General features: G+C 42.7%; 1 protein-coding gene across 3 annotated transcripts; it reads right to left on the reverse strand.

Annotated features, from left to right (window-relative positions):
- Positions 1–500: 500 nt before the first annotated feature.
- adprh (ADP-ribosylarginine hydrolase) lies at positions 501–8,073 on the reverse strand. 3 transcript variants are annotated; one of them, XR_013965764.1, is made up of 9 exons: positions 7,796–8,073; positions 7,261–7,372; positions 6,037–6,145; positions 4,433–4,531; positions 4,218–4,323; positions 3,808–4,074; positions 2,504–2,718; positions 640–1,176; positions 501–568 (listed from the first exon to the last, which is right to left on the reverse strand). XR_013965764.1 is itself a non-coding variant. In XM_080789067.1 (9 exons), exons 2-9 carry the CDS (start codon positions 7,801–7,803, stop codon positions 1,025–1,027), a joined length of 1,068 nt encoding a protein of 355 aa, XP_080645193.1. In that variant the 5' UTR covers positions 7,804–7,887; positions 7,995–8,037; the 3' UTR covers positions 501–1,024. The 3 variants fall into 3 exon arrangements, 2 of the variants coding, with proteins under 2 accessions (XP_080645193.1, XP_080645192.1); XM_080789067.1 differs by having other exon boundaries at positions 501–1,176; positions 7,796–7,887; positions 7,995–8,037; XM_080789066.1 differs by having other exon boundaries at positions 501–1,176.
- Between the last annotated feature and the right edge of the window lie 5,598 nt (positions 8,074–13,671).

The following is a 13,671-nucleotide window of genomic DNA, read 5'->3' on the forward strand; positions in this document are numbered from 1 at the left end:
AACATTTGTTTGTTTCATTACAATCATTGAATTTACTGGACCCAAGACTTATCTGTAAGATTAGTGTCTTACCTGGGATTTGAACCGGAGTCTCTCGCACTTATGGTGTGTGTGTGTGTGTGGGAGGGACAAATAACTACAGTTGAGCTAAGACGGAAAGCCTGTGTGGGTGATATTTTTTTTCTTAGCATATCTACAAGCTTGTAGAGCTTAAAGATTTGTTTGGGGGCTTTTTATGCCTTTGATAGTGAACAGTAGACAGACGGGAAAAGGGGAGAGACACGTGGCATAGGCCATCGGGCTAGGGAGTCGAACCTGCCGTCCAGCTGGCTTGTCAGCCTAGGTCCCCACTGCCCAGACCAGGCCCTGTGGTGATATTATACAATGTGTGCTTCATGCAATACCTCTATCAACCAGTAGTTGTCCTACCTGACCACACTGCAGTAGAATAGCAGGGAGACCACCTCTTACCGCTGCATTAACATACTCTGCCACACAGATTGGTTAAAATGACATTTATTAACAAACTAATTTGTTGCAGCATTAATATTTGAGGGAATAAACTAGCCTGGTAAACCACTCCCTTGTTATAACTAAAACAAGTTCAAGGAGGATGGGTTTACCAGGCTAGGAATAAACCTCTACAACATCAGATCATTGAATTTCCATGGGGGGGGGGGGAGAACTTAATATTGGGAAGGGGTTAAATTAGTTTTAGTCATGGGGATGGTCTGATTCAACTATTTAGTACAACACTACATGTTATGAAATTGTCTGGCACTAAGAGTTCCCTATAGTGACTTGTCTTAAGTGAGTAGCTCTTTTTGCTATGGCTGTGCAGAACATGTTTTCTGGGTCAGTGGGACAGCGGTGTTCCCTACAGGCTAGCTAGAGTAATGCCACACTTGCCACAAACTGTTACTCAATGACTGCAACCCAGATCAAGTGCACCAGGTCGTTCTACAATAGTGTCTGTGTTCCTCCAGACACATTGTGGCAACGGGGATCGGGCTGCTGTGTTCTTTTAGCAGTGCGACAGGGCGTAGATCTGCTCGGCGCTGCGCTCCAGTCGCTCCCTGTACTCCAGGTTGATGTAGTTGCCCTCGGGGACCTCCCGGGTTCCATAGAGGAGACCCCAGCAACAGCAGGCAATCACTGCAGTGCTGTCACTGTCACCTGGGGGTGGAGAGGGCACAGACAAAAGATTGAGCAGAGAATGAGTTTGAACAGAACAGGTTTAATTCAAGAGGATTATTTAATGGCTATCTTTTCATTCAGTGAATCTCATGTGGTTATTTCAACAGTTTGCTTTGAGGTTCTCCAGGAAAGGCTGCTTTGTATTCAAAGGAAGTGAAAGCTATGTAAGCCGTTTAATATCTCAACAGACTGAAGCACTTATTTTCAAACATTAATAGTTTCCACTCTTATCAAGTTGCACAGCGACTTCAGCAGTTACAGGTCTCAGTTACAGGTCAGTGTCACACACTCTAGCCAAAAGGTCCATTGGCCCCACAACCGCGGTAGAACAGCTGCGCCATGACACTTTCATGGGAGCCAAATCTCACGCCGGAACTTCCGGAAGTTACATGAATACAAAGCAGTGAATGGAGCAAGCTGGACCAGCTCATAACGAACATTATTTATGAACCATTGAGAACTGTCATATAATCGGTTCAGGCATATAAAAGACCTATCACAGTTTGTTTCGCTTCGATGTGCACAGTACATTTTATTTGAGGATTTAAACGGCAGCATGTATCGTTTGTTTCGGGGTATTGCGAGATTTGGCTGCCAGTCAGGAAATGGTGCACAGTCTCGCGATACTTGGCACATTCAGAAACGCACTTTTTGCTCTTTAGATACCTCTATAAAATTACACTGTGTACACATTGAAAAGCAGCAGACAATGTTACCGGTATGTCTTATTTGCCAGAAGTGATTACTTTACAAAAGATCTGTCATTCAGAAATAGTGTTTGTCACTGAGCTCTCATTGACTCCATTTCATATACCTTGAGCCATTCCAGGAAGTAGAGGTACCTCTGGATGCTTCATTAAAATGAAAAGGTCGGACAGTCTGCCCTCTAGATATATTATAACTATGGTTGATATACCCTTCAGTGAAAACACTGGTAATTCCATTACCAAAAGTCAACACTAACACTGAGTGCATGATGCCATTTTCAAGGATGTCATGAAGAGACTGAAAAATAACCCATGGCTCTTCCTGTAGAAATTCTTCTGGATGTATGAAAGGACTTGTGCTGTCGACGTACAAGAGGGTAAAAAAGGTGTGTGTGTGGTTAATTAACCACTTCTTTGACTGGGGTACCCCAGGTCTATTTACTAGGTCTGTATTTCTCTCTACACCAAATCTCTTTGTGAAAATAACATGGTGTTCTGAGACTGCCAATCGGCAATGTTATTGCTGAATATTCACCCCAAAATAGGGATGCTAGGGTTAAAAAAAAAGCAATTATCTTGTCTTGTTTTTCAATTCTGACCTCCATGGAAGCCTGCCCTGCTCATAAGCTCCTCCCAGTCTGAGCCTGACCCCAGCAAGGCATCATAAGCTATCATTGGAGCATCATGGCCGCTGCGTCCTGCCCAGCCTGACAGGCTGAAGGTCTTATAGGTTTCATCCCTCTCTGCTGGCCCATAGGTTTCAGGGACATACATGGGTCCCACCCCATTGCTGAGGCCCCTCGTGTCCAGGTACCTTGATGGGGATGGAGGGTAGAGATTACAACAAGGCATATTATCCACAAGAAAAACAGTCATTAGTGAAAGACTCACTATATAGGACAAGTATAAGACCATAATTGTCAAGTCGGTCAACTATCTCATTAGCCTAGTAATGTGGTTGATTCTGCTGGTGAGATTGAAAAATGTTTGCGATGTCGTAAATCTGCAGCCTGATCAGATTTATACTTAATTGCGCAACAGAGTCGCACAACCTAAATCAGGCATGCGTGCATAGCATTCTGGAGGTGCTGTGAACCAAATCCCATGAAATGTTTACTTGAAGTCCTATTCAGTCTCACCACCCTTCAATCAATACGGGCTTCTACAGAAACTCACACTGTAGTGAAGAGATAGATGTATCCATTTTATGTATTGGTAATCATGTATGATTTTTATTGCCTGGCTCCATGTTTGTGTGTCAGTTATTTTCCCCAGATGGGCCGGACATAATCTCTCAAGAACAGAACAGTAGAGCTACACTAGGCACCCCACCGGAAGAGGAGGGCAAACGGGCAACATCCTGCTATCCACATTCTATTTGGTGTTGCCCCCAGAGGCAAACAGGATAACAGGAAGGAAAGGGAAACGGGGTGTTTTTTGACGATGGGTTTCCGGATTGCCCCGGACCTGGCACTGAGGAGTTTCACTGGGAGAATGTAATGCAAGTGGACATGTTACCACTCCCCTGCTGGCTTCCCTCTCCTGCACATGGTTACTTGTGTCCTTTGGAGTGCCCTGCCAAACCAGAGATGCCATGGAGGAATCAAACCCCTTGTATGTATGCATTCAGTTGACTTCCTGAACTATGCAATCGATGTGTCTTTATCCTTTTGTCCCACGAGTGTCTGCAATGTTTACGTGGTTTGGAAATAATGTGTGCCCATACCATAAGGTCACGTTATTGAACTGAATTTCAAACCGAATGTCATGCCACAGTCTATTAAGCCTTCCATTAAGCCTTCAGCCTTAAAGAGATTATTGACTCATTGTCATTCAGTGCCTGGAGCTGGATCCTTCACATAACCCCCGGCAGCTCATGACTTGTAAGTTGTGCTGACCATACCACTGCCATTTCTCGCAGAAGTAACCCCAGTCTCTCAGCACCTCCTCCACGGCGTAGCCGCGACCTTGGACGAAGGTCTTGGCGATGGGACACGCTTCGTTGATCAGTCCCAGGCCCCAAGTGGTGATTGGCCGTCGCTGGGCGGCGTATGCAGTGAACAGCGCTGAAGCCACAGCTCCCAGGAAACCCGTGGGGTGAGGATGGGTCATCCTGGCAGTCTCCACGGCAACAGCCACGAGTGACAACAGCTGGTCAGGCTTCGGGTACCTGTTGGAGACAAGTTACAGAGATCCTAACAAAGCAATGACGCAAAGCTTCCCCAATCCATGAAACAGACAGATCGGTTGGCAAATCAGCGAAGCTGGTACATGCACATACACGACGATGCAGCAGGGGACAAAATGTCTAACCTAAGCCCGATGCACATGGACCTCATGGCCGCCCCACAGCCGGTACCCTCAGGGTTATAGGGCACTCTGAAGCCCTCTTCCTCTCCAGGCCGAAGCTGAGACACTCCTGAGAAAACAAGGGAAAGCATGGGGGCGTTTCACTACTCTGTTGTTCATGCACAAGATAACCTATTGAAACACTCGATTTCTTTTTTAAATGTGTATTTCTGTCTCACCTAGGATGCTCGAAGGCCCTGGTTTCCTGCCTTTCATGTCTTTCATGCCCTCGACATAGCGACCAGCCACCTCGTGCAAGAGCTCTTCCCCTACCTTCCCTACAGGCAATGTAAACATGTTTTCAAAGTGGAGCCCAGCAAGAGGAATATATATATATAAAAAGCTTGAGGAACCGATTATAACATGGCGCCACTTCTCCATTGAACTTCAATGGACGCTGCTGCCATGTTCTTTTCTGTCACCCTTTGAATGGTGTGCTCGTTCTTAACTGACATGTCACGGGGCAGCCCATGCTCTATACACACATACACTGATGGAGAACAATGCACACACCTAAACGACAGTTTCACCCATTTAACTAACTTTGCTGGCCGACTTGAAAACGGTTGAAATGGACATGAGTGCATATTTTTATTGTTGTAACTCACAGTGAATTGTAAAAGAGAACCAGTATTTTGCAGGTATTGTCACAGCATATATGTTGGTTGTCATGGCTGTTTGATTGGCACCTGGCAGTACTGGTGATCCTCTTGAGTCTTGACTGAGTGGAGGAAGGTACCAAGTGCTATAGAGCAGGAGGGGTGTCTGTCTGTGTTACAAGAGCTCTTGTGTTATGTTTTCTATTTATCTTGATGTTGGGTAATGTATCTGAAAGGTATTTTAATTGGTTTAGTTAAACTAAGTAATTGTGTAAGTTAACTCATGGGCCATAGTTTGCCTTATTTGATTTAAGTGATTACCAATTAGTTCTGTGTCTTGGTATGGTCTCACCCAGTATAAAAGGGAGGCTGCAGGATGCCGAGGTTCAGTAGTGGCTTGGGCAACAAGTAGGTAACATCCAGGGAGAGCTGCTAGGGGTCCCTTTTTGGAAGAGTTTACAGCCTAATAGAGTTTCTCAAGTTCTGGGTTTGGTTTCCTATTTGCTTTCAAGTAATTTTCTGTCTTTTGTAAGTTTAGTCTTCAGTGTTTCTTTTGTTTGTCAGGCCTGTGTTTCCACTGTGAATAACCTGCATCGGGGAGAAATAAAACACCCTAAAAGGTATTGCTGGATTCTGTCACTTTTTGGAGCCTTGGCCAACTTTACACAACATATAATAAGGTTTGGAAATCCCTGGTATAAAACATCCTCCTATACACACGCACACACGTACGTTGTCTTGTTATTTCTCAGTATTACCTGAACATGCTTGTATTCCTTAACAAATGTTAAATTGTACGGTTCTGTTGGTGATCTAAGAACAGAAGCTTACAGCATGCTATGTTTGTGAGTCACTCTAAATTAGGCCATCATTAGAATGCCAAAAAATGTAAAGGCTTAGCAAATCTGTTAACAGACTAGAGGCTGTTTTGCCATATGTCACTCCAAATTCTAAGTAGAATTTGTACCACCTTCCACTTACAATGAATTCACCTAAGATAATTAAAAGGATATGAAACATTGTAGGCTAGGCCCGTAAGGAACGAGACTTGTGTTTTGTCAGCACAAGGCTTCATTAGAGTTAAATCAGAGAGCAAATCAATCCAATCAACCCTGGCTGGATCGAAGACAATTAACACAGAGAAAAATAACAAATTGATGTGATGAGAGAGATTGTAGCCTCACCAGTGGCCAGTCCCTCTGCTGTGGCCAAATGCAACACTGTGTCATCACTCACTGGCCAATCAGGAAGCTCAGCCTTGATGTTTTTCAATCCACCAAGCTCCTTCAGCTCCTGTCATAGGAATGGGAAAACAATATGAGCACAAATGTTTTTACTTCGAGCCAAATACACCAATATTAAGTATTTGCTTGTACAGGCTGTGAAGTGCCTACACTGTAAAACCCTGACGGAGTCTGCATTCGGTTCATTGTATACTCTCAGAGTTAAATTAAAGCTGCGTGAGTGAGTGTGATTTTAATTTTTTTCATTCAAGACTCAAGTGTTGAATTTCTCTACATTCCCATATTGGTAATCATTATTATAGTGTTTGTTCATGTTCAGCATGAACCAGCTCATTCATCCAAACACAAAAGTCCTATGGTAAATAAGTTGAACTCACCAATATTGCAGCTGTACAGAAATCTTGAATTATCCTCTATCTGCAACGTGTTTGTTTCGCAGGTTTCATAATAATCCACCATAGACATGTTATGATGAGCTACTTTCTGGCAATAAATTCCGTGCAGGTGATTATTTTGTGTTTGAGTTTGGAAGCGCTTTTTGGAAATCACTCAACGGGCCTGTGTACCACCTGTTCTGAAATTGTACATAATGCAGGAGGCAGCTGGAGGTTGCGTTATTGAAAACGAGCACTTCCAAACTCCAATACATCACATGCATGGAATTTCTTGATAGAAAGCAACTCATAGTCTAAGTCTACTTTGCAGATAGAGGATAATTCAAACTTTCCAATTCCAATGTACAACTGCAATGGTGGCGAGTTTAATGTTGACAATCAGGATGGATGTGTGACTGTCAATGCTGTTGCAAATTGCGGCAAGCATCCGAGTTGCTTACGGATAGGTCTGGATAATTTTGAATATGATAAATGGGTTCTCTCAAATGGATGAAATTGGTCATTGGTGTCCCACCTTAAAATGTATTTGAGCTGGAGAGACCCCTAGCTGCCTGTTATATTAGTGTGTTGGTAACCTCACGTCACCGCCAGGATCTCCACCAATGTATTGATTTCCCAGAGAAGACCTGGGTTTGAATCAGGGGTGCATCATGTAACTTGCAGATTGCAGCTTCATCATTTAACACTCAATATTTTACTGTGTACTTTTACTGTGTGCAACTTTTCAAGTAGTGCTTTTAGCCAAAACTAGAGCATTAGTCCACTCTACCTGGTGAATGCTTGGCCCCGACTCGTTGTACTCCCACAGCTGATTTCTGTAGCCAAGGGCATCACCCACTCCGCTCAGCAACATAGCTGCTTTGTAGTCATCTGCCGTACATCTGCGCGCGCACACACAGACACACACACACACACACAGAGTCGACGGCAAACAAGGCTTCAGTCAGTAGTAGTAGGGTTTAAAATTCAAAACACGTATTACGATTGGATTTGTTTGGTTCAAAATTCAAATGGAAATCAGATTTTAAAAGTGGTAGCTGTCATCATCGCACCTGCTCCAAATTGCCTACCAGGTGTGCGGAAGTCTTCTCTCTAAAAGTGGTAGCTTTAAAATGTGGCAGCCTACATTTTTCGAACCTGGCTGCATGACCCGTAGGCCTACTGACTACTGAGAGTAGGATGTATATGATTATGTATGCGATATCTAGTAGGCTAATAAGAGAATGCTAAACATGCATTATACTTTATAGTAGACTACAGTGTCAGTGTACCTACTATAATGCACGTTTTCAAGACAACCTTACCGGGCCATTGCAACGTTTCTCCCTGCCCCGAGGAAATGCTTCAGCAAGCGGCCACACTATCAAGTTGACACCGCGGCCGAGTTCCACAGTGGTAGGTCTTGCGGAGAATGAACCACCGTCAACCATGTACTACAGTAAGATTATAAAACAGGACGCCGTTCATTCAGTGTTTCAGGGTGGTTTCACCGTTTCAGTCACTTACGAACATGCGCTCATGCGTTAGCCGTAGGCTACTCCTCGTCCCAACAACATGCAACGGCAAATGTACAGCAGCAGGCAGCAGCAATCCAAATTTAGAAACTTGCTCTTTAGCTGGCAAAATGGACACAGGACACCACTGACCAGCAACTGGGCTTTCCCCAACACTGCATGGTAGCCTAATCATTTACATTGTCAAACATTCACCACCCCAAAAATTCCATTTTATTTTACTGTTTTTATTTGTAACCCAAGGAAGGATATCTGGGAAATGTGCACACAGTCCAATATAAAACTGAGCTACAGTATTTCATAATTTGCCCATGAAATTCCAATTATGTCACTTTGTACAACTGCTTTTACAGAATCAGTGAAGTTGGCGGATTCCAGGCCTGGGTCATGGACTCGATCGATCCATGCATGCATGAAGGCAACAATTCCCATGGTGATGAAATATCAACAGACTAGGTAGGCTATTTTAATCACAAATACTGAAAATATAGCCAATCTACAAGATGAGCTTGTAGATCTGCTATTTTTCTCTTCTTCTTCTTCTTCTCAATATATGAACATTTTAAAAACAACTGAACGCCCCCCACCCCTCAAATCAGGGATAGAGGCCTACTAATGTGGACCACACTTTTGCCGCTCTTTATGTTTTAATATCATATATAAAACTATAACTAGTAATATATAATGGTTGAGAAAAGTGTGATTTCCTTTCCCTGTTCTGCTAGATTTAAGACCAGCATGTGAGATTCTTGGGGTAGAGTGGGCAGTCATCTCTCCCCAGTCCACTACACATTTGTATTATCTCCCTGTCAATCTGTTGTGCTCTGTTAAACGTACCCTTCCCTCCACATGGGGGCATGCTTTCACTATACCCAACCCAGCAGTGAGTGATGTGAGATGTAGTAGAATTCCACTGGCAGACTGCTAGTGATCCCACCACCCAAAGCTCACTGTCGGTCCTCATCTCCATTATGGTGACAGGGGTTGCGTAGATTGTGGATGTTTCTCAGGTATTGGGGGAAGAGATGGCCCCAAGGCAATTTGTCACATGAGTTGTCAGGGGCCACAAAGCCTGATGACATGCACAGGCTACCAAGGCTTTAGATGGGCTAACAGTAAATGTTCCGTGTGAAGATATGGCTGGGCGGGTGGTGACCATTTCAGTCACCATCACTAGACCCACATTGCTGAGGCCATGGGGAAGGCTGTTTACTTGACATACAACGTGGTGTCATTTACCTGAACGAGGTGATCTTCAAAATGTGAAGATTTATTTTAAATATTTAATATTGAAAATATATATTTTTAGGCAAAGTGTAAATAAAGCTGCATTTCCACACTTGTATTTCAATTAAATCAAAGGAGCTTTATTGATATGAGAAAGCAAGTGTCAATATAGTAAAAACTATATTGACACTGTATTAGCTTGGAAGCTGTTAATTATGCTCCATAGCAGTTACACCTTGCACCCCTGAGTGTGGTGAGCATGCATACAGTATGTGAATAGAGTATGCAGGCTGAATGATTAATGTGTTGAAAAATACCTTTATCCAAGGCGCTGCATTACATTCACCCATTCATACACCGATGGCAGCGGAAACCATGCAAGGCACCAACTAGCACATCGGGAGCAATTAGGGCTTCAGTGTCTTGCTCAAGGACACTTCGACAGTAACTCTGGGGAGCCCGGGTTCGTACTGGCAACCTTGTGGTTCCTAAACAAAAGCAACAGTGTGCTGGTGGCTGTATGCATCTTGGATAAACAAAAACAGTTTTGGTTTATTTAGAGTAGACCATTATTTAGTCACAAGCTTTTGTTAATATTTTTCATTGATTCAATATTTATATATAAAATCACACCCGTGTCTCACACTCGTATATTCCGTTTGTGTCCGAGCATAGGCAGAGACACATAAATAAATGCAATGCTTTGTGAGCTTGTAGATCAGCTATAGTATTTTCACTTTTTGTGTGTCAGTCTTGAGCCAAACCTAAGTTCCCATTCTAAAGCACTAATTACCAACTCAAAGACAGTTATTATAAATGACCACCCTTGGCATGGCTCAGCTCCAATTACCTCCTACTTTGGGAGGTGGTTTCAAAATTAGCCGGTTAAGGGCCGATTCATACTATTTTACCGCTGTTTCGGCGCTGTAGTGCCGAAATGATTTCGGCTCGTCAGAAAATTTCAGTAGCACCGAAGAGTCGACTTTAGAAAGGTACCCGCCCCCCCGAACCTCAAATGACGTCACATTGTAGGCTCTACAGAGCCGAACCGACTTTTATTCGGCTCTAAAATAGAGTATGAATCGGCCCTTAGTCCCCAAAAACTCCGTCTCCGTGTGACATAAAGGGGATATATATACTTGACCGGGTAACGCAGAATACGTCCTCGTCTGGACATAGCATAAGCCTGACAAACTTGCTTGCAGCTTGTCCCTGAGGGAAGAGGCGAGTCACATGGGAGTTTTGTTTGTGCGCCGGCGGCCTTGTGTGCCTGAATGAAGGTGGTGGACTTTTGTTCTGTAACAAATACTCAATTCATTCTGAAATGTTCCTTCTGCGTGATGAACTGACTGACTGACTGACAGACAGACAGACAGACAGACAGACAGACAGACAGACAGACAGACAGACAGACTGACTAACTGCCTAACTTCCCTTTGCCTCAGTTACATCCAAAATAGTCTTCAGTTCTCAGAGCTACTGCAGAATCTTCAAAGCCGGGGTTTTTATGTAAATTTCACGTCCCAATATATTTCTTCTCAGACCTGAAGGCATCCAGCTTAAGGCGGTTATAGTCAACATATTGGAAAAAGATTTAGAGTAGGAAAATAGTTTTTTCTCTCTACAATGCATTTCATTGCTGTCGGATGAAAACCTTGTATGTCTAAACCTGTTACTTTTCAGAAAATGAAAGAAGAACCTGTGGTTCCAATATATATTTTAACTTTAAAACTCACACCCGTGTCAAGTGAATGGCGCTCTTATCATTGTACATCATCATGCCATGTTGATATGTCGATTTGCTCGTCCACATATGACGTAAATTCTCTATTCATTCTCAATGGGAATTTTATATTTGTGTAGGACAAAAAATAACCGATTTGCTCGTCCACATGACGTAAATTCTCCATTCATTGTCAATGGGAATTTAATGTTTGTGTAAAATGAAAATCTACACTAAGCTAAGGAGGGCGTAGCGCTCCTCAAAAATAGCAGATCTGAGCTCACAGTGCGACTGCATTAAAAAGTTGAAATGGTGGAGATACAAGTTTTCGACAGACGGTTTCTTACTCAGCGGTCCCTTGAACTTCTTCACCTGACTCACTCAACACCCCACCCACCCCCACCCACCCAATCCCTATGAACACCACCCAACCCCACCCAACCCCTCAAGGCAGGCCTCCGCAGTCATGCTGCCCGAATGGGATTTACAAGTTCTACTGTTGCTTAGCAACTGGCTGGCGAATTACAAAACAGGGCAATATACAGCTGAGAATTAACACTGTTTAGTGTTTAGGGGGGGAGCCTGTATGTATATGAGAGAGAGTTGTGGTGGAACGTAACTAAGTACATTTACTCGAGTACCTGTACAGTACAATTATGACGTACTTTTACTTTACATGATTTTTTTAAATGTCAATACTTTCTACTCTATTTCCACTATAATTACAATTATTTAACAGCTTTAGTTGCTTTATTGATCTAGATTATTATTACAAAATGTACATTAACCAATTAAGTCCTATTTTACACTGTTTGAAAATAAGCGATATAAAAGCTCACAACGCTTCACGATGCAACACTCTTGTAGATTCATGGCTATTCTTAGGACATTTTGAAAAATGTTAATGCAAATACTTTTGGACTTTTACGAAAGTTATACAGGGAATACAGGACTTTTTGCTTTTGTAGTAGTATTTTAATGTTGTGGTATTGATACTTTTACTTAAGTAAAGAATTGTGAGAGAGAGACTGAAAATGTCAGTCTGTGTACGTGCATAATGAATAGTCATGCACTTGTTTATATGCACATGCACGCATGTGTACTTGCGCACAACGTCACATGGTTTAATAAAAGTAATGAAAAATGCCATCACATCAGCCATCATTCTAACATTATGCTCTGTAATGCGTCACGGATATAACGCACTTTGAGCTTGTATTGTCTATTTTGGGCACCTGACCATACAACGAAGTAAGAATCAGGCTTTAAAGGCCATGATGATTGACGTCAGACCACTATGCCTCCTAGGACTGCACAGTGATTTCATGGTCCTCCAGTTTTACTAGCAGATAGCTGAGTTCAAATTAAAACAGGGACCTCGGGGTGCAATCTTTCACCCACCCAGCTGGGGAGCTGCGTATGCTACTTGTAGACTATTTTACATCCCTGTAACAAACTTTGTGCCCTCCACCAACACTGAAATCCATTTAAAATTGGATAGGATTACAGAAAATATCAATCATTGCCGCTGGAGATCGAGATCCTCCATGTGTTATCTCACAGAATGAGTTTTCTGCATGAGAAGATACTGAAGTATTGTTTTTTGATTGAAGACTTTATTTGTTACATGCAACTGCTACACGCAACAATTTTTTTACACCAAAGAATGACAAAATAACATAAAGCCAGCTAACTAAACTAAAGAGGATGGCCATGGAGTTCGAGACAGCCTTGTGTAGAATACACGCTGAGAAAGCTTGACGCCGAAAAACTTTGGCAAAACACATTTCTGTAGATTACTCGTACACATTTTATCCATACATCACACAATTTGGTATACACTATCTCCATAGTCATGTGATCAACACAGATCTGCACCATTTCCCATCTTCCATCTTGATTGGTCCGTTTCGAACAAAATGCCACAAATCACAAACAGTGTGCAATTTCCGTGAAATTATACATGCACATTTCCACTAGGCCGAGGACGACATGCCACAATTTGTTTTCCTAATCAGCTTCACGTGGCACTATAACAGGGCAAATCCTGTTTTTACCATAACTACATCGATCTGTGTACAGCTTTGTATGTGCACTCCCTAGAGGCCATGGAAAACCTTGTCCCTGCATCCCTCCCCATCTGCCGGTTATCGGGCCGCCATGAGGCTGATTTCTGCAAAACACATTGTTTATATTAGTCGTACAGATTTAATCTAAATCTAACGCAAATCGGTACACATGATCTCTGTAGTCATGGCTCTGCATTTCCTCAACAAAATGAAGAAAATTGTTGCAAAAGACAAACAATTTATTTTATATTACTCCTAAAAAAATTGCACACACACACCTGGTGGAGACTTTTTTCTAGTTTGTTCTGATATACTACACACACACACACACACACACACACACACACACACACACACACACACACACACACACACACACACACACACAACAGAGAGCAAGAGTGCTCTTTACAGTGAAAAGCTGTGCACTTGAAAAGTGCACTGGACCAAATGCCTTCCACCACCCACCCACCCTGTTCACCTCTCTCTCCAAAATTACAGTCATTAATTTACTGTTTAACACTTAACTGTTGATTAATAATTCATGATAATGACCCGGTGGATTTGTTTCTTTTTAGCCAAGCATGTGGAGGCGGAGAGGTTGTGTTCATCACTGAGGATGTTGCAGTGTACCCTGTATATTTGTT

Source organism: Protomyctophum bolini, assembly GCF_963924005.1.
Source record: "Protomyctophum bolini genome assembly, chromosome: 18".
NCBI lineage: Eukaryota > Metazoa > Chordata > Actinopteri > Myctophiformes > Myctophidae > Protomyctophum > Protomyctophum bolini.

Excerpts from the sequence above, each read along its gene's own strand:
- adprh (XM_080789066.1), bottom strand. Across the intron at positions 6,146-7,260 it reads CGGGGCCAAGCATTCACCAG|GAGCTGAAGGAGCTTGGTGG; the intron begins GTAGAGTGGACT and ends TTCCTATGACAG. Across the intron at positions 4,075-4,217 it reads TCCATGTGCATCGGGCTTAG|GTACCCGAAGCCTGACCAGC; the intron begins GTTAGACATTTT and ends TGTCTCCAACAG.